At 43.6% G+C, this 25,122-nt stretch overlaps 2 protein-coding genes across 7 annotated transcripts; both read left to right on the top strand.

Moving 5' to 3' along the window:
* The first annotated feature begins 36 nt into the window (after nt 1-36).
* Nucleotides 37-9,949, top strand: LOC136542406 (tyrosyl-DNA phosphodiesterase 1). 6 transcript variants are annotated; one of them, XM_066534823.1, is made up of 17 exons: nt 37-352; nt 452-615; nt 819-1,010; nt 1,167-1,439; nt 2,267-2,548; nt 2,981-3,041; nt 4,767-4,843; nt 4,920-5,177; nt 6,136-6,225; nt 6,746-6,880; nt 7,326-7,475; nt 7,938-8,041; nt 8,682-8,735; nt 8,824-8,914; nt 9,093-9,170; nt 9,264-9,396; nt 9,489-9,949. In XM_066534823.1, the coding sequence occupies exons 2-17, from the start codon at nt 598-600 to the stop codon at nt 9,560-9,562; spliced, it is 2,070 nt and encodes a 689-aa protein (XP_066390920.1). In that variant the 5' UTR covers nt 37-352; nt 452-597; the 3' UTR covers nt 9,563-9,949. The 6 variants fall into 6 exon arrangements, 5 of the variants coding, with proteins under 5 accessions (XP_066390920.1, XP_066390921.1, XP_066390919.1 ...); XM_066534824.1 differs by having other exon boundaries at nt 416-615; nt 2,330-2,548; XM_066534822.1 differs by having other exon boundaries at nt 416-615.
* A 5,341-nt stretch (nt 9,950-15,290) lies between these two features.
* Nucleotides 15,291-17,478, top strand: LOC136546880 (protein translation factor SUI1 homolog). The gene is made up of 5 exons (XM_066538840.1): nt 15,291-15,451; nt 16,560-16,635; nt 16,731-16,942; nt 17,051-17,104; nt 17,192-17,478. The coding sequence occupies exons 2-5, from the start codon at nt 16,599-16,601 to the stop codon at nt 17,234-17,236; spliced, it is 348 nt and encodes a 115-aa protein (XP_066394937.1). The 5' UTR covers nt 15,291-15,451; nt 16,560-16,598; the 3' UTR covers nt 17,237-17,478.
* Nucleotides 17,479-25,122: the final 7,644 nt, after the last annotated feature.

Genomic DNA, 25,122 nt, shown 5'->3' with positions numbered 1-25,122 from the left:
CCTGATCGGGCTGAATGTTGCGCTCGTCTGGGCCTAGTTGGGCTTCTGCTTTGCCAGCGACAGTTTGTAGACTGTGATTTGTTTCTTTTTTCCATGAGTCACCGTTTTGACCGTTCGATCTAGATCCAACAGCCCAGATCTGCGCCCTTCTCTCGCTTTCGCCTTCCTCCATCGTCCTTCTTCGATGCCCGAGTGCCCGACGCCTCCGCCACCACCGCCTGCGAACCTCCCGCGGCCTCCGACGCTGCTAACCGCTCGACGTCCCGCCACCTCCGCTGGGCGCGCCTCCAGTTTCCACCGCCGGGCAGGCGAGCTCCCGGCGACCTCTCTAAGCCCGGAGACCTCAGCTAAGGTAACCCCCCAAATTCAAATCTCTAGTGTAAATCATGGTGACTGATCACTTGCAAATTCTCAGTCACTTGAAGAGGAGTAAAACTCAGATGTTCAACAGGGTGCCCATGGAATGATTCGAAGACGGCACCACTTCCCGCGTGTTACAGCCTTCGCCTTCGTCTTGCACATCTCTTTCACAGCGACGAGCTCTCTCCTCTCCTAGGGTTTAGGGTTTAGACTCAAACCCCTTCTCCAAGACCCACCATGGCGTCCGCATCTCGAGTAAGCCACAGCCTCTCCTTTCCTCCGTGCAAAATCTAGTGTAGCAATTTGTCTCTGAATCATGTTTTCTCCGGTCCATCACACTGTCCGGTATCGGGGGGAAATTTGGCGGTTGGATGGGTTCCTTTTACTCATAACACTCTAAGAAATAAGATGATGTGTTGCATTCATTTAAAGTGATATTCAGCGCCTTGGTTTTCTAGGTGAGGCTTGGCACTCTAGTCCCCCTTACCAAGGACAATGCTGGCTCATCGAATGGATCTGTATCAAGCATTCCCATATTCCAGGGGTCCAATGTAGTCGGGAGGGATCATTTGGTTGTCGTCGACAAGAGGATCAGCCGCAAGCATCTGAGCCTCCATGCCTCCACTGACGGCTCCATTGAAGTAGTAGTGGTAAGGGAAAATGTGGGGGGTTGTTGATGGTGCCACATCATTGAACGTATTTATGTCTTTATTTGTTTAATGTAATGGTGCCACATCATTGTATTTCGACGGCTTTTGATTGAGGAGATAAGAAGTTGTATAAGTTCTATGTTAATGGATTTTCAGGAAGGTCCAAACCCTATAATGGTGCGGTCGAAGGGGCAGAGGTTGAAGGTTTGTGCTAAAGAGAAAGCCAAGATTGCACATGGCGATGTCCTGGAACTGATTCCTGGTGACTATTTCGTGAAGTATGTGGACATGGGTGATGAACATAAAAGTACTGTACCAATGAATTTGAGCGACTTAAAGAAGGGTAAGAGGCATAGTGAGGAAGATGGTGCAGCAGTCAAGAGGAATAGACAGATTATGGAAGATGAGGCTTTGGCAAGAACACTACAGGTCAGCTGATGTTCTAGTTTTCTTTCCAATCCATTCGTGTACTGTTTGTTTGTCTGACAACAGGACAACACATGATATTAGTGATAATTATTTTGGAATGTTTTCCTATTGTTATTAGCTGAATTTAATTGATTTGAGTGTCTGCTTAATTGGGGCAGTACTTGGATAACACTAAAACTAGTCGTAGTGAAAGATGTAGCAGGCTTGAAAAACAAGGGACTTGCCAATGCTTACTTCTGTTATTCCCTTTGTTGTGTTTATAAACTAGAAGCAGTTATTCCAAAACTGTTGGAACCATATAGATCAGGAGCTATCTTTTTATTTACTGATACTGCTAACAGAAATAAAGTTATACATTAATCCAATGTGCCTGAAATAAAATGTCACAACGGGTGTATTTGAGTTATTACTGTTTTAGGTCTAAGTTCAATGATGAATATCTTGATATAAGGTCTGCAAACTATTTTCTTTTTTGTAATATAGGATTTTATGCATTATCTTTCTTGCTCTGCAAAGTTCCAATGAAACATGAGTGCATGTACGGGTGACTTTGAGCTATGGTATGGTAGTTCCTTTTCCTTTTTGTGCACCTCACAAACAGTTTTCTATTTTTCCACTTATAAACTAAGAATGAAAGTGACGAGTGGAGTAATGAAGGAAGGCTGGAAAGGAAATTTAATAAAAAAAAATTCTACCGTAATCATAACACTACACATGAGTGTAAATCCTTGTGTTCGGAGTACGATTGATAATTTGATTCGTTGTGCATACACGTGCTCTGTGCACCTTTCCTTGCTGACTAGTAGAGTTCACTTGTATATTGGCAGATGGGCTTTCCTTGTGTAAAATCACAGTGCACCATCAAATTATGTTGTGTCCTATCTAAACAGGAAAGCTCCGCAGAAGACAACACAGCTGTTTCTGGCATGACTTCTGTCCAAAAAATAAGTTCACATGACAGTGCTGGTTCTTCTGGAAGAAATAATGAGAGAACACGCTCTGTTGGTCCTTTGAAAGATATGCTCCCATTGACTTTTCGGCTCATGCGTGTCCAAGGTCTTCCATCATGGACTAACACTTCCTCAGTTAGCATTCAAGATGTCATTCAGGTATTGCTCATATATCCAGCATGAACTCTTTGATAGAATATGTTTGACCAATTCATCTCATTCAACATGCCAGTGCTGTTAAGATAAACGTTTGCTAGTGACGTAACTGTTGCATAAGAACCAATTCCTACCTTTTAAATAGCGCATGAAAGAACTTTTGTGCATTATGCTTTCGTTACCATCACTGATTCACTGTGTTCAAGCGGAACCTTTGTGATGCAAATACAAAAAAAAAGCACTTCTGTGCTGCAATGTTCAATTATTTACTGGCGTACTGCACATTTCTTTCATGTTATTGTATTTAATAATGTACTGGGCCTTTCTTCCATGTTATTTCAGAACCAATTCTTGAAGAAATGCTATATGCTTACATTGCCTAATTTGCTGAGAAGTATAGTAGATTTTACTTCTTACATCTGAATGGATTCTTAGGGTGAAGTGCTTCTTGCTGTACTCTCAAATTACATGGTGGATATTGACTGGCTGCTTACTGGTAAGTTTGTTATAAGTGTATAAGGTTGTCTATTTTCCAAATAGCTGATTTTATCAAATTTTTAGCTGTTCATTTTTCAAAATAAAAGAGAACCTTGTGTTCGTACAAAAATGAAACATTGAAGCCATCTATGTGCTAGGGCAATGTGGTATATATTGTTATCATGCTCTATAGTGAAACACATTTGTTCAACTTAATATAATTTCCAAATGTTTTATTTGTACTGCAAAACAATGTATTGGTGGTAGTTTGAACATGTCTCCTCGTAATTTTTTTACTGTAAATCGCCACATTTCTCACTTACTTAGCTTCACTACAGATAGATTTTCTCCCAATGCTTTGTCTATGGTGGACTATCATATTTATGACTTTTAAGTGTGTGGTAGCAAGTCCCCAGGTACTAGTTGCAAACTCAGATAGTCAGATTTGAGTTAAAATCATATGTTCCTAGATTTTTTTCCCCTTCCCTCCAGATCGGGCAATGTGTCATTTTGTTCAGCCAGCTGGCAATTTGAGTTCTTGCTGGAGTATGAACTATGAAATACCGCCTGCAAGATAAATAATGTACATCATGCATTATCACCAAAGAGTGGGCCTATTATTCTTATAAAAGGACAGCAGAGCACTAAACAGTGAACTATGCAGCTGATGAAAGTGCAAACCAGACAGATACATAACTCAAGAGTAATCCACTACAGCCAGGCAAAGTCAACCAGAAATATTATTCCATGCAAACCTTTAGAGCATCTTGGGTTCCATTCGAACAGCGCTGATGTATTCAAGAAACGGTCGATAACACTTGTCTTGCAATCATGCGTACACCCATTTAGCATCCATCATTCAAAGCCCTGAAACTGGGATCATTCAGAGATCTTAAATCAAATGAAGATTGACCAATTAATATTACAGCCAGTTCAGATATCTGAATCTTAACCAATTAACAACAGTTTTAAAATGAGATATTAACATTTGTTAGATGTAAGGAGATTACAGATACCTATCTGGAAAAACGAGAGACAGAATCAACTAGAAGTCAAGAAAGTCAGATGGATAGTGGGGTTAGTCGCTTGCCCCTGTCCATATCTGGAGTCTGGACAGTTGGAGATGTGGCAGGATGCAAATAGTGGGAAGTCTAGCACCATCAAGGTAGTGCTTGATAATGAGGATGGCAAATTGGCCAGAAAGTGAGTGGTTAGAAATTTGGTCACATCAACTGGCTGTCAGTGAGTGCAGATGAGGATAAAGCAACAGTGTGAAGCTAACTGTGAGTCCAACTGCATTAGTAGTGGTTGCGGTACCATTGGACGCCGGAGCTGGTGCTGGGCTACTGTACTTGAGGGAAGGGATGTATCTGAAGTTGGTTATTTGTTGTGTCACATGAGCCTACAAGAGTAGTAGTTAGGAATGTGTCAATATAAGGCTAGCCTTTACATGAAGATTGCCTTTATATATAGTGTACGTGGTTAATTTCTTTCAAATACAGTGCATTTGCCTGTGTTCGAACTGCAAATGCCACAAAACCTCTTCCCACCTGTGGTTCTTAGCTGCTCAAATCGTTGTCATATTTTGCTTCTGGAAAAGTCAATGGAATAGGCAACTATAAGTCTATAAGTTGTGCTGAGATTATTATGTTCAATATGCTGCATAGTGATATATCAATGTTCTTGTATCATTATTTACATAATTTATTTTTGATTTAATACTAATTAGACACCCATCGTGCAGCGTGCCCAAGTTTGAGGAAGGTTCCACATGTCCTGGTTCTACATGGACAAGATGGTGCTTCATTAGAGCTTATGAAGGTTGCAAAATGTTGAAAAACTGTTTGTTATCTTTACTTTCATTTTCTCATTTTTCATGTTCATGATTGGTTGACAGAAACTGAAGCCTGCAAATTGGATCATCCACAAACCTCCACTCCCAATTTCATTTGGAACACACCATTCTAAGGCCATGTTGCTTGTATATCCTCAAGGAATTCGAATTGTTGTGCACACAGCGAATTTGATACATGTTGACTGGAATTACAAAAGTCAGGGACTATGGATGCAAGATTTTCCCTGGAAAGACACAAATGATATGAATAAAAAAGTTCCCTTTGAGAATGATCTAGTTGATTATCTCAGTGCACTTAAGGTAACAGGGTGTTTTCTGTGTCTTATCGTTAATCTTTTAAATTTTGAATATTTTTTCCTTTTTTTTCTCAAACACACAGGAGACCCGTATCATTGTATTAATAGAGAGAAAGAAATACAAACAGCCCATTTTATCTTGCTTAGGAGAACAAAGGGGTCGAAGCTCAGGTTTAGATAAATTATACAATCACTGGAAAATTAAAAAGGACACGACCAAAGCAAAGCTACTTTAAACTAGTCCTCAACCTGACCTAGTCCTGATCCTGGAGTTTACGGACTCCAGCAAATTCCCAAAGTTTCAGATCTTCCAAGAACAGGCTGAGGTCTTAAAAATTATCGTTGGAAATTTTAAAAGTGTCATTTTATTGATCATGTCAGAAGGGAAAAAAAAGTTGATAATGTTTATGTGAATTTTTTTGACAGTTCCAGTTGACACAATAACTTGTGTTTTTATGCACTCAACTACTCTTAACAAAATGTTTCCATTAAAGAAATAGCTTATGAATATTGTGCCTTTCCAGACAGCTGAATGATTACTCGAAGAAAAGGAAGTGAAAATTCACCGTTACTTAAATACTGTTGAATATTAAAATACGGAACTCTGTACTTTTTGTCAGAGTGGAAGAACATATAGATAGCCCTTGTCATATATGTCATTATAAGCAGTAAAGAATGCTTGGAAGATGCCTTCAACAAGTTAAAGAATGTTTCTATGATCACGAGATATAATCTGGTTTCTCTTTTAAAGATGTTCTTCTGCAATAAGTTCCATTCTTGTTCTCCAACCCATCCTAGCATAATCTTTGGAATTGTCTAGATTATGTTAGTTCCCTCTTTTTGTTCATTTTGCTACTGCTTGCCTTATACAATCTGTTTGTTTCCCCTGTAGTTGCAGTTTGTTTAAACTCATATTATCTATTTTAGGTAGTAAAGTGAAATTTCACTTCATGACAATGCAGTGGCCTGAGTTCAGGGTAAATCTCCCCGAGGTTGGTGATGTCAACATCAATGCAGCATTCTTTAGGAAATTTGACTATAGAAATTCAATGGTTAGTACAATTTGAACCTCAAAGTTGCTTCAAACTTACATGCATTGCTGAACGACTAGTTTCCTGTTTTCTGTCTCAACTAGGCTGACATGAAATGAAAGGAATAACCAAAGGATATTTGTCACCTGCAATGAAGTTAGCACTTCTGTCAAAATGTCATTTGGTGTTATAGCAAGTTTCTATGCATAGCTTGATAAACACTGGAAACATGGCAGTTTATTAATCATGTGTTTATTGGCACTGAATTCGTTATTATGTGCATTAATTGATGAACTGCTTGACAAGCAAGGTTCTTATCATGCCAACTGAATTGCATATTCTGTTATTTAGTGCATCCTTTGGTCGTGTATAGTACAAAATATTCATTTAGAGGAAGAAGTTCTATGTTGATTCATAAAAATGTGCTACATATTTCTAATCCATTTTGGTCCACTACTTTCCATCAACACACATTTAACCCATCCTCTTTTGCTAGTTTATCCATTATTAGTCAGTCTTAATTGATTTAAATCATTCACAGGTCAGGTTGATTGGATCGGTTCCTGGTTATCATGTGGGCCCCAATATTAGAAGGTGGGGCCATATGAAGCTTAGGAATGTTCTTGATGAAATCACGTTCGATAAACAATTTTGCAAGTCCCCTCTGATTTATCAGGTACCTTTTTTTCATTTATCCATTTTTAGAGCATGCAACTTTGAAAAAAGTGGTGGTAAAACTAATCTTTTGATCTTTAATATGTAGATATTTGAAATTAAGGAATAAACTTTATTGACACAAAACTTGTGCCTTGACAGTATTTCTACCACAGTTTTAACTTGAAAGCCACTCTAGTACTTCGTATAGCATACTAATGTCATTCATAGAGCTGTGCAAATATTGCAATGATGAACAAAGAAGCATATAACAAACAGATCATTGTTGCCTGCATAGGAGTGTATTCAATGGTGGGTTGGTATGACTGTACGAAACTATCTATTATCGCCTTAACAATTGGACTTCTGGGTCCTTTCTGTTTAGTAAAAAGTTCAAAATGTATTATCATCTATCACCTCAACTTGAACTTGTAGGATGCTTACCATTTGTTCATTCTTGGATGTAGTTTTCTTCCCTGGGGTCACTTGATGAGAAATGGATGAGTGAATTTGCATGCTCGCTGTCAGCTGGTAAATCAGATGATGGATCACAGCTAGGAATCGGGAAACCACTGATTGTCTGGCCTACGGTGGAGGATGTTCGGTGCTCAATAGAGGTAGAAGAAACTTAAGCTCAAATGCATTCTTCTTTATTTGTGAATGTACAAAACTATAATGCGCAGAAGGCTCCATGCTGTCTTTGCTTGTTTGGTTGCGGATTGGTCGAAGCTGCCTGGCCCAGGCATCATTCCCAGGCGTTGGATTTTCCATGCCTGGAGCTCAGATGGATGCCTGGCCATAGCTGTCTGGCCCAGGGTCCCAACCAAACACACCCAGATCTGTGTGTTCTTGAGTCTTGACATCATGACATGTAAACAACTTCTTTAAAACAAGTAGTAGGTTCTTATATTCCAAGATGGATCTGTACTGGCCTCATGAACATTTTACATTTAGACACAATAATATTTCACTCCGATCAATTTTTGCTAGATACATGATATGAAATTTACTAATCATATTTACCTGTGTATCATCTATCTTATTTTCCCGCTATTATCTCTGTTTCATATTCATATTAGGGTTATGCAGCTGGTAGTTGCATTCCAAGCCCACAAAAGAATGTTGAGAAAGACTTCTTGAAGAAATATTGGTCCAGGTGGAAAGCGGATCATGTAGGTCGTTGGTATGCTCTCTTTTCCTGTAATTACCTGAAAACCTATGATTTATTTAAATGTAATTACATGAATGTTATACCACCAGTAAGCTGCTATATAGCAGACATTGGCCCATTATACATGTACCACCGCACCACTGTGTTTTTTTACCACTTACAGAATAGCATAACGCATAGCCATGATTGAAAGACTGGCACATGGTGTTCAGGACCTTTAATTAAGTGCCTAAGGCTTCAAACATCCTGCAGAAGTATAGCTTGTCCAGAAAAATATTTCTTTACTGAGGAGTGGCCAATGGGGCACTATCAGTAAAAGGGCCTAGGAATGATGAAGGTGTCTCTTCTGGCCCTGCTGTTCTGACATTTTGCGATGGTAGCAGATCAAGTCTCCATGTTTCTGTAGCGTAGTAGGTCTTAAAAAAAATCCTCTACTACAAACAACAGCTTATAACTGAGGCCAGGTATTTTTATCCTACTTAACAGGGCAGTGAATAATATCTGGGTAAACCAAACAGCATCAGTACATTCAAGTGGGCATATATGCTTTATGGCCTGAAAAAGATTGCCCTCCTTTTCGTTTGTTAATCTTTCAATGCTGCTTACTGTTGTCAAGGCCTAACATTCTGACCTTGATTTTTTCCTGTACCAGTCGGGCTATGCCTCACATAAAAACTTTTACTCGTTACAGTGGCCAAAACATCGCGTAAGTTTTCATGTGACCTCATTCCATTCCAGGGCATAAATAACTCTGGATGACGACCATCATCTGAACTCTTGTCTATTCCCATCAGATGGTTTCTGCTTACCTCATCAAATTTAAGCAAAGCTGCTTGGGGCGCTCTGCAGAAGAACAACACGCAGCTAATGATACGCTCATATGAGGTACTATCTCTTTCATTTTTCATGATACTTTCTGGACATTCAGGATTACAGATTTTGTAACAAGGAACACTATTCAGCCTTTAAGATCTAGCCAAGAATAGTTTACTACCTGTTGTAGGTGATCCACACGCCGTCATAGAATTCATCGCTTATGCCCCATCATTTGACCTCTTTTCAGCTAGGTGTATTATTCTTGCCCCAAATGCTTCAATCAATACCGCAGTTTTCATGCACGGAAAAGAGCCACTCAAGCCGGGTAATTGCTAATTGTTCCTTCATAGTGTCACTTAAATATTGCTGTGAAAATTTACCTCCTTCATCATGGCTCGATTTTTCCATGCATGTTCAGGATGGCGTCGCCCTTGGCAAGACGATCAAGACCAAGCCGGTCACTCTTTGCTGGAAAGGTGACGAAGAGGATCCATCTATTGTGAGATTGCCTGTGCCATACCAGCTTCCTCCACAACCTTATGGCACACAAGGTTAGTCATTCCCTTGACCGTAGGTATTGTTTATCCTCAATAATAATTATTAATAATATATTCTTAAAGGCTATAAGTTCTTTTGCTTTCAGATGTCCCTTGGTCATGGGATCGGAGGTACACAAAGAAGGATGTGTATGGTTCCGTCTGGCCTCGACATGGCTAGCTTGTAGATACGCTCCTGTTTGTCTTTATTATCCCAAAAAAAGACCATTCCTAACCCTGTTACTGTTCGGGTCGGTTTGAACCATCGGCAAGGTAGGGCATGATTCCTCTCGTCCTGTGACCCTGCTTTCATGGCCACTCGACCATCAGTGGCGACAATGGTGGGCACTGTAGGATTCGATATTTTCAGCTGGTTGAAGCATTGATTGATGCGTGGACAAAATGCCATTGGTTGCTTGCTACTACGGTGCTTATACATGTACACCTAGCTGTCCTGGTCGAATTTATTCCGCACAAAGTATCGTTATATATGCTCCTGTAAAAGAACGATCTAAATTTAAGCGGGTTCGTACTCGCCAGCACTTGTATACCCTGAGTCGATTCTGGATTTCTTGCGGCCATCGTTGCCTTTGTTTAGTCTTCGTCGATTCCTTGTCATGATCACCCTGAACCACTGAACCGAAAATTTGTCGGCGCTCACGGACTTCCCCGCCATTCACTGAACCAACTCGGCGCTTTGGGCACCGTCCGCGTCCAATTGTCCCATTTAGCTAGCCGCGGCTCGGTCCGGCGGCTCCAGTCTACGGCAAGCGCGCCGCTGCGCTGCACCGCCGTCCGCCGGGGCCCGTGTCTCTTCGGCGTCGGACGGACAGAAACACGGAGCCGCCACGCCAAGTCGGTTCGCGCCCTACTCCGTTGTACCCTGCGCCACCCAAGACCCAACCTAACGCTGAATGGTGTCTGCGCAGCATGCCACCACTCATGATGCAACATATTAACTAACGATAATGATACAATTAGGGCGTCCTTCCATCCGAACGTCTCGCTCCGCTCGTTCCCGCCCGTGCGGATTAGCCTTGCCCGCGCAGCGCGCCGTGAATGCCACGGCCGTCTCTCCATCTGTCCGCGCCCTGCCTGCTCGGATTTGCCGCCTAATTTTTTTACTATTTAGCCTTTTTTCTGAATAAAATTTATGTTTGGCTTCCTAGGAGACGTAAACTCATCTTTAGACCCGTGCGCTGTAGGGAATCCTAGATGACGATGATATGGCCGATACCTCGGCACCACAGATCGACCTGGGCACGCACCAGCGCACCGGGATGGCGGACTGCGGCTGCGGCAGCTGCATGTGCCCCCCCCCCCCCCCCCCTCGGGACGCGTTGGGTCGAGTGTTTTTTTGGGTCGTCTCACTCGATATATCAGCCGTCTGATCTCTCTGTTGTTGTTCTCGATTTCCATCGTACTAGACTACTGGCCGCAGTTGGGTCTTGTTTAGTTTGCAAATTTTTTAGCGAAATGGTACTGTAGCACTTTCGTTGTTATTTAATAATTAGTATCTAATCATAGTTTAATTAGGCTTAAAAGATTCGTCTCGTGAATTTCGTCTAAACTGTGTAATTAGTTTTATTTTTTATTTATATTTAATGCTTCATGCATGCGTCTAAAGATTTGATGTGACGGGAAATCTTGAAAAATTTTACAAAATCAAGTGCAACTGTAGCACTTTTGTTTGTATTTGGTAATTAGTGTCTAATTATAGACTAATTAGATTCAAAAGTTTCGTCTCGCGATTTCTCACCCAACTATGCAATTAGTTTTTTTTCGTTTACATTTAGTACTCCATACATATGCCACCAGATTTAATGTAATGGGTACTACGAAAAAAAAATTAGAACTAAACAGGCCCTAAACAGGCACTTGGTTAGTGCGCACGCGGTAGGAGGCAGGCTCAGGCGGTCAGCATCACAGCACCCGGCCACATGCCCATCTTGGCCCCTGTGCGCTGCGTAGGAGTACAAGGCGCGTGTTTTAGTTGAAAACCAAATTTCCAAAAAAAATGCTACAATATCCATCACATCGAATCTTGCGATACGTGCATAGAGCATTAAATATAGATAAAAAAAAACTAATTGCACAGTTTGATCAGAAATTACAAGACGAACATTTTGAGCCTAATTAGTCCATGATTGAACACTAATTATCAAATAAAAACAAATGCTACAGTAACCTAAAATCTAAAGTTTGCGCAACTGGCTCAGCGGCACAGCACCCCGTCTACCCACCTCGGCCTTTGTGCAATCATACATCCATTCTAGGGCCTAGAGTACGCAACATGCACCTACATCCATTCTATGTGCAAACATACATCCATTCGTCGACTTGATTCGTTTTTTTTTATTCAAAACCGTGTTTTCCTCTCACAAATTTCTTTAGATTCATCCAGATTTCTCTAAACGAAAGGAGCCATTACATTATGGGACATAGAATTTATTAGTTTCTAGGTTGGGCCAAGTCCAACTAAATCCAACAAAATAGCTAGCTCGTTATCATTGTCACGAGCATCACACAATAAATCGTCTTTGGCCAAGTAAATCATATCAACTTGCATAAATATTATTTGTGCGCGAATAAAAGTGAGTGTAGGACTTAACCTATCTAAACTATATTTGAACATAAAACGAACTTGTATCACATGAGGTGTGAAGCTCAATCGTTCTTGAGTCATTATAATAAAAAAAAATCTACTTTTGAGCCAATAAATCAAGAGCAAACTGATAATCGAGAGTGTGACATTTCCAAATGTTTAAATCAACAACCTGCATGTGGTGTACATCTTTTCCCACACAAGCATAAAAGGCACCACCTATATGATCCATTGTTTCATAAAAGAGTAGCTTATGTTGCGTCACCTTGCTAGCTAGTTTCACTCTATTAAGAGAATGAACAAAATGGAGTTAGCTGCCGATCGAATTTATTCTGTGCAAAGCAGCATCGTACTTTTACAAAGAACGATCTAAATTTAAGCTGCAGGTTTGTACTTGCCAACACTCGTAGCGTACGTACCCAAAAGTTGTTGTTCCTTGATTCTTGGGGCTGTCATCGCTCTTGTTAGTCTTTATTGATTCTTGATTATGATGATCCTAACCAGTGAGGTTCTGTTTGGCAGCTTTAATTTGTAGCTTTATTCGTATGTAATGACTAACTAGCTTACTATTGCAATACCTTGTACACAAGAATATAGTTGTAATTTGTTTCCTCTCTAAGCATGGTTTTACATATGTGGGTATGGATTTAGTTGTCTCAACGTTGCAATTTGATGAGTGGGGAGAGAGATCCAGAGAAAACAAATGGAGATGACTGAGAGAGCTAGACAGGGTAGGAGGGGAGGATGGAGGAAGAGCACGTACTCCACGGAAGAGATTTGAGACGTCGAGATCGATGGAATCAGAAGCAAGGGTAAGTAATTTATCTTTTTTCCAGTTAGGTCAAATCCAAAACGGTGGCAAATTTAGCAGGTTCGCAAGGCATGAAATTATGCAAATAGCTTTTGTTTTAGTTAAAAAAAAAATCATAGAATTTTATAAGCCTGTAGTTTACATTGGTATTTGGTACAAAACCGTGCTTGCAAAGAGGATGTGATGTGAAGCCAAGCGTTGTCGGTGACGGTGCTGACTGCTGACGGGCCGGCTCCACGAAACCAACTCGCTACTCGCCGAACAAACGTACTTACAGCTCGACAGCTTGCTCGGCACCGCACCGGCTAAAAATGGCAACGGGTAAAATCCGCGCGGGTATAGGAATCACGAACCGGCACCCGCGACAATATATCTATGCCCGCGCCCGTGCCCGCCACCCGCCACGGGCAGCACTATGCGCCCGCGCCCGCTATCCGCGGGCATGTTTTGCCCGCGGGCATGCCCGCATACCCGCCAGAGACGGCAGCCTACGCGGCGGGAATGGTGGCCTGGGTCGGAGCTTCGGAGCAAGGAGGATGGCGGCCGACGTCAAAGCCTCGGAGCGGGGAGGACGGCGGCCGGCGAAGGAGCCTAGGTGCAGGGAGGCCGGTGTCCGGCGACCAGCGTCGGAGGGGCGAGGCCTACCGCCAGATCCGGTGGTGGAGGCCGCCGAAGGGGGAGAAGGCACGGCGCTGCCGCCAGATTCGCCGCCGAGGGTGGGAGCGGACCGCCGGCATGAGCGCAGCCACCAGCGCCGAATCATAGCCAGATCCGACCGCCACCACCGCATGCGCCCTCTCCCGCCGCATCTGCAGGTGGTGGAGGGGGAGCTGGCCACTGCCGCCGCGAGGAGGAGTGTGCGCCGGCTGGAGGGGTAGAGGAGGAGCACACACCGGCCACAGGAGGAGCAAGCGCCGCCGGAAGAGGAGTGTGCGCCGGATCCGGCCTCCCCGGCCACGCCGTGGTGGAGTCACGCCGTGGGAGAGGGAGGAAGGGAGAGGGAGCCCTACGTGGTGGAGAGGAAGAGAGAGCGTGGAGGAGAGGGGAAACCGGGAAACCACCGGATCTGGGGAGGCGCGACGCGCCTACGCCGATGGGGAGGCCAGACGCCGATGGGGGATGACGGATGAGTGAACTGAAACCTTAGAATCTAAAGGTTATATAGCTCTTACGCAGTGGCCCCACATGTCAGTGCGGGTTTTGCGGGTTTACGGATGTGGGCATGCTCTTTTTTTTACCCATTTACCTTTGCCCGTTGGGCACAACTCTATGCCCACGCCCGTGCCCGCGGGCATAGGTTCGCACCCGTAACCACGCCCATCGGGTCGGGTGCCCGCGGGTACGCGGATATTTTTTTGCCCGTCGTCTCCGTGTCCGTGACGGTGCACGTTTCGTCGGGTGCGGCGGCCCACGCCCACCCCCGTCCCGCGGCGCTGGTGACACGCGTGGTCCCGCCCCGCGGCTCCAGATCACGGCAAGCGCGGCACGTCCCGCCCTGACGCCACGCCAAGCTCGACGCGGAGTCACACAGTAGCACGCGTGACGTGCGCGCATGCTATGCTCCGACGTCCGGTGCGATCCCGATCCCCGTCGCCTTCCTCTAATCCCGTTTCCTACCCGCGCGTCCGCCCCACGCCAATCTCCGGCGGGCCCGTGACGGGGAACGCGATGCGGCAGCCGGCTGCGGCCGTGACGCGACCGCGCCCACGTGAAGGCAGCCCTCCATCCGCCCCGCCATGGGTCGTCTCGCCGTGAGGCCCGGGCCAGCAGCTGCTGCTTCCCGGGCCGGAGGATCGCTGAGCGCTGACGCCTCACGCGCCTACTACCTACTCGGCTGCTCCTACACGCTACCGCCACCGCCACGGCCACTGCCGTTCGATTATAGTTATTAATTACAACAATAGCAACAACAAAGCCTTTAAATCCTAAACAAATTAGAGTAGACTAGAGTTAAAACAATTCAGGCACGTGGAAAGCTGTCTTTCAAGCACTTTTATCTAAGGCTAAGTATTTAGATATATTTCATCATTTGAAGTCTTCTTTTAATGCCTCTACCTAAATTAACTTCGATCTTTTCTCTGTCTCCCGACTTAGAATTCTGCTACGTACCAATGGAGGTGTCCGTTGGACCTATCCAAATCATCTGTAATTTGTTTAATTGCGTATCATAACGCTAAACCCGCTGGATGCTGCTATGGGATGACCATTCGCGTAAGTCGGTTGTACGAGTGGGATCCTCTGCGGACGCGATTCCGGTGCTGCCGATATATAGTGGGATTAAGAAATTACAAACAGCTAACTAGTACTAGTAGCATCTAAAAAAAGCCGACGGTGTTTTCCTCGTGGCAGGCCACACAGAGGGGCAACCAAAGTCGTTGCCACAAAGTGTTCTACCGGTGGAGGACAACCATTAATCAACAGGCTTTGTGGCCAAAAGAAACGGAGAAGAGGAAAAGGGGGGCAAGCAAAGCACGGACGGAGCGTCCTCCTCCTCCCGTCTATAAATTCCCCTCCTTTTCTTCCTCCATATATACAGGGGACCATCCAAGCCAAGGAGAGCGAAGAGCACCAAGGGCTCCCCGGCGCCCGTTCAGATCCACATCCTTCCCGAGCGAGTTCTTGGTTGACCTCTTCCTCTTCGACCACCTCCCAGGGTATGATGAACTGCACCCTTTCCCCCGTTCCCCTTTCCCCTTTCCCCTTTCCCCTTTCCCCCTTTCTCTGAACAAATCTGTGATTATTGTGTCCCGGTTTAGCTGTTAGGGATCCGTTCTGTAGCTGGTGCTAGGAAATTAGTTGTTTTGCTGAGTATGTGCTAGGCTACTGCGCTAAATCTGTATCGACCTTGCTTTTCTATTAATGAAGATCAGCCCTGTCAATGAATAAAAGGACGCTGTTCTCCCCGAAGTTTGCAATCATGCTTGATTTTTGTTAGATAGCGCTTTGCTTGAGTTGTGTCTGGATGTTTGCAATCATGCTTGATTTTTGTTAGGTAGCGCTTTTCTTGAATGGTGTCTGGATCTTAGTATGACTGTTGTTCTGAGGCTGTTAAGTAATTGTAATCAGACTGGGTACGGTTGATGGCCCTGAAATCCAACAGTCAGCTTGCTTCCTTTTGAGGGATTTGTGTTGGGTAATTTTGAGCATGGCTGAACAGAAAGAATTAATCTTGATGCCTCTAGTCAGCTCAATTTCTGTTTGGGACTTGGGGTGGTTGATTTGATTATAACTAACTCCTTATTTCTAATGTGGATGACATCATTATATCCCTGACATCTTGTCTACAATTGAGATGCCTTCATTTAAGCCTAGGACCACTTAATTGAAAGTATCTGGACTGTAGGAATAAATAGTTGCTGGGATGAATAATGAGGCAAATTACAATGGACCCATGTCATAGACACTTGCACGGACAATGATAAAAAGCCATTGAGATCTCAATATAGAGATGGTCACATGGTGGGGTTTGTGACTGAATTCTTCAACATACCCCATTTCTGCTAGCTTTATTTTTTTTGGTTAGTTTTAAGAAAAGCTATATCATATAGTCTCGATTTTTTTAGCTTGGTACAAATTGCTGTGTTCAGTATGGTCATCTACTCTCTATCGTTTCATGGGTGCACCCCTTTGACTTAAGTAGAAACTTATCCTATATTTCCAGTAGTGTTTGATCACAGAAAATGTAGATGTTTGAAACTGTGATGTGGTTGCCTTACTCCGCACTGAATGTTCTCTAATTATCTATATCGTTCCATTGTACAGCTCTTGGTGTAGCTTGCCACTCTCACCAATCAAGTTTTCATGTCTGATCTCGGCGATCAGATCCCAGCTGCCTTCGGTATGTTAGTTAATTGTTTTCTTTTAGTTCAGTTATCTTTTGGTTGCGATGCCTGGAATACATGCATTTTATTCTAATCTGTGTTACACATACAGATCCCTTTGCTGAGGCCAATGCTGGGGACTCTGGTGCGGCAGCAGGATCAAAGGACTACGTTCATGTACGCAGCCAGCAGCGTAATGGTCGCAAGAGTCTGACTACTGTCCAGGGATTGAAGAAGGAGTTCAGCTACAGCAAGATCCTCAAAGATCTCAAGAAAGAGTTTTGCTGCAATGGTACAGTGGTCCAGGACCCAGAACTTGGACAGGTATGGTACTCCTGACGAACTTGGGTTCCTAGGCCCATCTCTATGCATCTTCAACTTCGCCTGTCTACAAGATAGTTATCTTGACGGATTTGTTCTGCCCAACTATAGGTCATTCAACTCCAGGGTGATCAGAGGAAGAACGTCTCGAATTTCCTTGTCCAGGTAGTTACCATTTGGTTTATCATCTTGTGCGCATACATATAGTGATGTACGAAGATGGCTAATTTTGTTCCTGTTGTGTCCTGGCAGGCTGGCATTGTGAAGAAGGAACACATCAAGATTCATGGTTTCTGAGCAACCTCCGGGTCCATAGCAAGCCCTGCATGCAAAGCAGCTATATAATCTGAGGTGGAGCATATCCGGCTGTGTACAAGCAGGCCTACTACTACGCCTGCGCGTTCTCCTATACACATAACACATAGCCCCCTCCCTGCGTGTATGCTTGTTACCGTTGTGTCAAATCTTGTACGAGGCTCCATCGAACATCGATGGCTTGCTTCTTTATCAGAACAAGATTGAATAAACGATATTTGGTATGCTGTGCGTCGAATGCTTTCGCTGAACTTTGCTTCATTCAGTATTTCAGTTTCTGTTGCCTTGTTCGCTTCTGCTGTGCCGGTGACGAGGATATGCCACCAAAGGTCAAAGGATGATCGCGGTAGTGGTTTAGTTCATTGTTTTGGTCAGTGATCATTGCAATCTTATGACGATTGATTGGCTGTGCTCTTCCGGCTGCAGCTGCAGCTGCACACAAGCAGAGGGATAAACAGTTTGGTCTTTGCAACAGGTGCAGCTAAAGCCAAGAAGGTCAGCCGATCAGGGAGAAGAGACCCACAAGCTTTTCGTGATCTCGAAAAGAAAGTGCTGTAACAGCCGCTGAATGCCTGAACTAACCTCTCCCTGAACGAATGAGCCTGAAGTAACACTAGTGACTCGGAAGGGTATGGCGAACTGAATTTTAGTAACACCTGTTGGATGGGTGAAACAGTTTACTAGTCTGGCATGAAGATGAAGTTCAGCAGTTGAACCTTGCGCAGTCGGCTTGATGAAGCCTGCTGATAGGTTATGCAGTTAAGTTTATCCTGGTGTTCATGGCAGTTTGCAGGTGAAGAGGGATCATGACGCCTAAAAGGGGTAAATTAGGTAACTTAAAATTCTAACTCTAAACTATGATCTCTTTTTCTAACCCTGGCAAAATCTATGCAGAAGATAAACTATCTAAATGTGCAACTACGGTTTTGCTAGTGTGTTGCGAGTGATGCAATCAATGTAAATGTGTAAAGTAAAGAGCAAGGTAGAGATATACAAACTCCCGTCGACGACTTCGGTATTTTTACCGAGGTATCGAGAAGCACGCAAGCTTCTCCCTAGTCCTCGTTGGAGCCCTTCGCAAGAAATCCCTCGCAAGGGCCAAGCTCGCGGTCGGGTAACTCCGTGGATAGCCTCGGACCTTCCCCACGCGCAAGTGGGTCTCCGACGTGCCTTCCGGCAAACCCCTCCCGGATGTTCCCCGCTGTCTTCACTATCAAGCTTTCGGCCGAAACGCCACGGGCCTTGTTCCCTCCGGTACACGGTGACGGCCACACCACAAACGCGGTTGGTGTGATCTCACAAGACTAGAAGCCCCTCCGATATACAACAATGGTGCGCGCAAGCACTGAGTGGTAAGAGGTTTGCAAACCTCACTAAACACTAGGTCTAAACCTAGAGCAAGCGCATAAGCGATGGTCTAATCAACCTAAGCACTTCGCAAAGCACCTATGCTAATCACCTAATGAAACATTAAGCACTATGCAAGTGGAGATCACTAAAATGGTGTATCAACACCCTTGGTATGTTTCCTCAGCTCCACACACCTTATTTGGCCGGTTGAGGGTTGTATTTATAAGCCCCACTGAGAAAGTAGCCGTTGGGGACGAAATCCCGCTTTTTCTGCTACTGACCGGACGCTGGAGTCGTCCTGATCGGACGCGTCCGGTCGTCCCGACCGTTGGAGCCACGAACAACTGATCGGACGCTGCCAGCGTCCGGTCACTTACCACCGGACGTGTCCGGTCGCAAGTTCGCCGCTCTGGAACCTCTCTGTACTCGATCGGACGCTGCTGTCCTGCGTCCGGTCGGTTTGCCGCCAACGTCCGGTCACTGCTGCTTTTGCCGAGGCCTCTGATCGGAGCGTCCGGTCGCTTTTCGTCCGACGTCTGATACAGCGTCCGGTCGCTTCTGTGAGCTCGTTTCTTCGCGATCTTGCATGCGGCATGGTTCCTATCTTCATGATTGGACTTTGCTTGATATCTTGGGTCTTCTCTTGAGCTTCTAAGGTCTTGCTTGAGGTGTTGATCATCGGATCATCACGTCGCATTTGTCCAAGTCACGTCTTGTATCCTATTGAACTACAAAATAATCACTTGCAAATTCATTAGTCCAATTTAGTTGTGTTGGTCATCAAACACCAAAATCCAAAGTAAATGGGCCAAAGGTCCATTTTCCTTACAATCTCCCCCTTTTTGGTGATTGATGACAACACGACCAAAGCAAGCAAATAATAGAATTTTGAAATTTAAAAACTACCTACTTGCTAGGATGCAATTGAAGGGGCAAGATTATATGATGCTAAAAGATACTACTTATAATACTATATAGAAACTTATCTTGCCCTTACAGCAAATGTCCCCACGTGGTATTATGGATTTAAGCCTTGCTTCCTACAAGTTTTCTAATTGCTTAGGCTAATCCATAATTCACTATCCTTCCTTTCTCAGATCATTACTACAAATTAATGTTTGCTTTTGGTCCTCTAAATTCTCCCCTTTGAAATCAAACACCAAAAAGAAAGACACCAGTAGCACAAGGAAGGGTCAAACTTTGTGATCCTTTATGTGTAGAGTAAAATAGATCATAAAATTTGACTCTCACATTATATAGACAAAGCTCCCCCTAAATATATGCATACATATGATAGAAGGCAAAGCATATGCATAATTGGTAAATTTTTGCTCACGGAAATTTAATCTATATAATGCATGGAGAAAGCATATAAATATCAAAATAAAATCAACATGATGATATTGATTTAGAAATACCACATGCGGAAACCAATTTGATTTCTACCACTTGCAACCGGTGGTGGATCTTTAAAGTATGATGCTTAACTCTGGGACTCCATTTTCCGTGCAATGAGACTACTACACATATGATAAGCTTAAAAAGATGTTGGTCTCAAAGCATTCAACTTGTAGAGTAACCTCTCCCTAAATTTGTGCACACAAGTGTGGGATACTTGTAGAACTTATGCGTATTGATTTTAGAATCAATAATATCACTTGAAAGATGACATCTCATGAATGTGAGAATCATTTTCGAAGATGATATTCGGGAGAAATTATCTATAATTTGGACTTTAGCACATATTAGATGAACAATTGAAGGACAAGCTATGTGTCGTGCTTCTAAATAATTTTAAATCATGTAGGATTGCTCCAAGAAATAAGAATGAAACCGAGCAAGCCTACCATATGAAATACCTAGTGTATGCATGATAAAATATATAAGAATGCAAATGCAAACCTAGGCATGAAGTGTAACTAGATGCTAAAAGATACCAATTGTAGGAAAATTTAAATCAAATACCAATTGAAGTAAATTGAATCTAGTTATCTAACATGGAAAGGGGAATTTAGGTCCATAGTATTTACTAACCCACTTGGCAATGATTTTGTCCATCATAATGCACCCTATGAAATGCATCCAAACTTTGTCAAGTCTTCAAATTCCCCGAAGTCCATCGGGCTTCACTTCCCTTTCGGGATCCAAACCTTCTTGGTGCTCTTCATGTTGGAAATGATTTCCTTCGGCACCAAAAGCGTTTGACCCCATTGTTGACTTGCTTGTTCACCTTGATGGTCACCACATTGTTATTTTTCTTCTTCTTTAACAAGTATGGTGTGGAGGCCTTTTTGTCCACCTTTTTGGTGTAGGTGTTGGAGAGCTTGCTTGTTTGCTTCTCTTTCTTCTTTGCTCCTCCCCCATTCTTCACCTTGCACTCATAGGACTTGTGACCTTTCTTGTGGCACACATAGCAAACCACGGTTTGTCCTTCATCAAGCTTCTTCACTCCCTTAACGGTGTTATCTTGATGAAGTTGGGCTTGCTTTGCCTTGCCTTTCACTTGAGTCAAGTCCTTGGTGAGGCGAGCTACTTCTTGCTTAAGTTGCTCATTTTCCTTTGCAACCTCTTGTGTTCATGTATCTATAACAACTTTCTCGACACAAACTTGGTTGCACAAAGATGAGTCTAAATATAAATAATTACAAGAAGTAGAGACATCCTTTTTAGACACGTTAGAATTTTTCCTTTTAGATGTCTTAGTGAGAGTTGTACTAACGACTTTAAGATTAGCAACCTTTTTAGTTAGTTCATCACAATGTTTGCACATGGTTTCCATTTTAACAAGCAAACTTTTATAAGCATCTTGTGAGCTAGCTAATTTTTCATTTTTTTCTTTACAAGTTGCTCATCATTGATTGCGCATGCATTTGTTGTTGCACTAGCCTAAAGTTGCTCAATTTTAGTAAATAGTTGAACATTAAGATTAGCAAAATTATCATATTGTTCAAGCAAAGTTTTGTATGCTTCTTGTGAAATATCTAGCTTTTCTTTAATCTTTCCGAGCTTCTTTTGTTGACTAGTGCAAACTTTAGCATAAGTAAGATTTTGTTACATAATTTCTTTATAAGAAGGCATTTCATCATCACTATCACTCTCACTAGAGGTTGAGCTTTTGTTACCTCATGCCATAAGGCACACACGAGAAGAGCTTGATGATGAGTGCTTGCGCCCTCGCCTCTTGTGATGGTGTTCTTCTTCACTTAAAGAATCATCACATATCCTTATTGATGTGAGGGCTTGTTTCTTGCATGCCTTCTTCTTTGTCTTGGGTGTGGGCTTATTTGGACAAGCTTTCACAAAGTGCCTCAACTCATCGCATCTATAGCATCCTCTCTTTCTTTGCTCATTTCTTTGATTTGTGAAAATAAGATCTTGGATTTGGATGGGCACACCCTTGACATTGAGCTTTTGGATCATCTTCTCTACCTTATTGATTAGTTTAATTGATTCTTCATCAAGATCAGAGGTGGAGGAGAAAGATTGATCATCATCACTAGAGTCTTCATCATTATCATCATCCTCATCTTCTTCATCTTCACTTGAGGAGCTTGAGCTTGTCTTCACTTGCTTACCCTTCATCTTCTTTTTCTCGCCACATGCGAGAGCTTTACCTTTGCTTGATGAAGAGGCTTCTTCTTGACCCATTTTGCGTGACATTTCAAATGCCACTATCTTACCAATGACTATGGCCATGTGAAGGATGGTGATGATGCTTGCATATTTCTTTTATGGTAGCACGGAGATGATTTTCCTCACGATGTCTGCATCATCTAGCTTAGTTAATATCGATGTTTTACCACCGATAGCCTGCCACGGGGGTACCCAGGGCAGTATGTTCGGGCTTCGGCGTATGCTGAACTCGATGGTTTATGCAAGAGACAGCCGATTTATCCTGGTTCAGGCCCTCGATCGTAGATCGAGTAATAACCTTACGTCTAGCCGGCCTTAGCCTTTGCGTTGGATTGATTATGATCTGCTCTGTTCTCCCTTTTGACAGGAGCATTGCCCTCCTTTATATAGTTAGGAGGCCAGAGTCCTAGTCGGTTTACAATAAGATTTCCTAATAGGATTACTTGATAGTTCTACTACTAAGATTTACATGGGAAGAATCCTAGTTGAACTAGATCTTCTCTCTCCCTTGCGGGGTATCCTGTGGGTCCCGTATCGACAAGCCCCCGAGCACTTCATGGTTGAGCTCTGAAAGTCTCGCTCTGCCCCTTCAAGTCTTGTTGAGTAGGAATAAGATGTCATCCGAGTGCTTTCTGGAGTGAAACCTTGTAGCGCTTCTTAGGATCTTTGAGTGGTGAGTGCTTTTCTGAAGAAAAAATACATCCATCTGGTTGTAGCCCCCGAGCCTCTTGCCATTTGGAACAAGGAGCTGGAGGATCTTGTCTTCAAGTTGTTCCGATTGTTCGTTGAAGTTTTATCAAAAAGAACTCGAATATGGCTCGTTCCGAGTTCTTTTTGTCGTAATGTCTTGAAATGGTCTGTGTTGAGGAAGCCCCCGAGCCTCTTGCTATTTGGAACAAAAAGTTGGAGGGTCTTGATCCTTTATGTTGTTTGAAAATTTGTGTTCTGAAGTAGTCCCCAAGACTTGGATTAAACCATCGTCCGAGTAGTCTCGCGGCATCCTTTCGAAGCGGCCTTTTAGTCTTGGATTAAACCATCATCCGAGTAGTTTTGCGGCATGCAGCCTCCAAGCTTATGTTCGGGTTCCTTTTTGGTGAAATTGCACTCACTGAGTGTACGAGCCTCGTGCTTTTGGGTTTATCCCGCAGCTCCGCGCTTTCTCCGAGTTCTTCTCTTTAGAAAAAAAAGTCGGATGAAGAGTCTTGATGTATTGTCGTCGTTGTAGTCTTGAGTTTCTTGTATTCTTGGTCCTTTGTCTTTGGTTCCGAGCCTCCGGAAGTAGTTGAAATGAAAACTGGGTTCCCTAGCTTAGTGTTGATTAGGCTATGGTGCTGGTCGAGCCTCCGAGCGTATATCCGTGTTGTTTTGTTCAGGAAGAAATCGGATGCGAGGTCCTGGCGTATTCTTTGATGGTCTGCTATTGCCAGATGTAGTTGTATGGTGGTGGTTGAGTGTAAATGGCTTTTGTTCATGGGTTGTACTTTACTGGTATATTCTTCCGAATATGCCCGTCTTCGAGTACTGCTTCCTCTCGCCTGAGTCATCTATTATTGAGTCCTGTCTTTTCACTGTGTCCTTTGTTAGGCTTATTTCGTTGGTACTCCTAGTCCATGTGCGCCGATCCTTTGGTCTATAAATACTGTCTCGGAGTGCTTGTTTTCATTCATTGGATATTCTGTTGAAACCTTGGTGGTCATGAACATGGTAGTTTATGAAGTAGAGCAGCCCCCAGGCATGTTTTGTAGTTCCTATGTGTCTTGTCGTAGCTGGAGGAAGTCTTGTGATAGGGATTAGAGGTAGGCTAATCCTGCGACAGCATTGTGCTAGGATGTACGTGGTGGTAGTTGGAGGAAGTCTTGTGATGTGGGCTTCGTTCCTTCATCCGACAGTTCTGGGTTGATCCTCGTCGCCTGTCTTGAGACCGTCCGGTGCAGATCAACACCATATCCAGCATCACATCGGTCTTGGGTAGACAGATGCCTGCCGACCTTCTATGCTCCATGTTGCCCTGCCGTGCTGTCGATTTCCGCCTTGGATGCACTACGTCCGTCCTTTGAAGAAAACAGTGTAACTGATGGTGGTTTGTCCTTCCGAGTAGCAATTTGGGACACGTAGTCGTTCTAGAGCCTAGTCGTGTCCGTGTTCCACTTTGCTACTTTGCTTTTCGTGGTGCCACGTTCGTTGGGTCTTGTAAGATTTGTAATCTTCTATTTTTGACGTCGCTTGTAATGTAACGAATCTTGTCTTCTGAGTTGTCTTTGACTTTTCTGTTGTGATCCCTGTCGTTCGTGAGACTACCGAGTTCTTTCTTACATAACCGGGTTCTTTTGTTCCTCGTGAGGTAGCCCTTTCTTTCTTCTTTCTTTCTTCTTGGTTTGACGGGTTGTTCTTGTATCAATCTGATAACCCTGTCGTGGCGTTGGATGGATAAGTCTGAAATCTGCCGTTGGTTTGTACCATTGTGAGGATTCGTGCCCTCCGTCGTTTTAGCTGCGTCGGTAAATGGACCGTTGTGTTCCCACATTGTGTTTTAACGGGCTTTGTGGGCCGTTTGTATCACTGAAAAATCTATTTAAAGACCTTTTATCTTCCTTTCCCTTGTTGCCCAGCTCTTGCCTTTAAACCCTAGCTCTCAGAAATCTGCCGCCGTCATTGTCGTCATCACCCGAGCACCATCATTCTAGCTTCATCTTCCTTAGTGCCTTTTTTGCTTCCGCCAGTTCATGGGAAAGAAGAAAACCGCAAGCAAGTCTCAGGCGACCTTCGTGGACGAGGAGTCATCCCTGTCTTTGATTGAAAACCAGGAGTTCGTGGCCATGAGGGCAGCTCAGAAGGTTTGGCTGGCTCCAACAACAAGCGAAGACCAGCTGTGCGAGCTCGTTAGT

The sequence above is a fragment of the Miscanthus floridulus genome, chromosome 3 (assembly GCF_019320115.1).
Source record: "Miscanthus floridulus cultivar M001 chromosome 3, ASM1932011v1, whole genome shotgun sequence".
In the NCBI taxonomy this organism is placed as follows: Eukaryota; Viridiplantae; Streptophyta; class Magnoliopsida; order Poales; family Poaceae; genus Miscanthus; species Miscanthus floridulus.
Note: the sequence above shows the minus strand (reverse complement) of the source record. Positions and strands in the feature narration are given on the sequence as shown.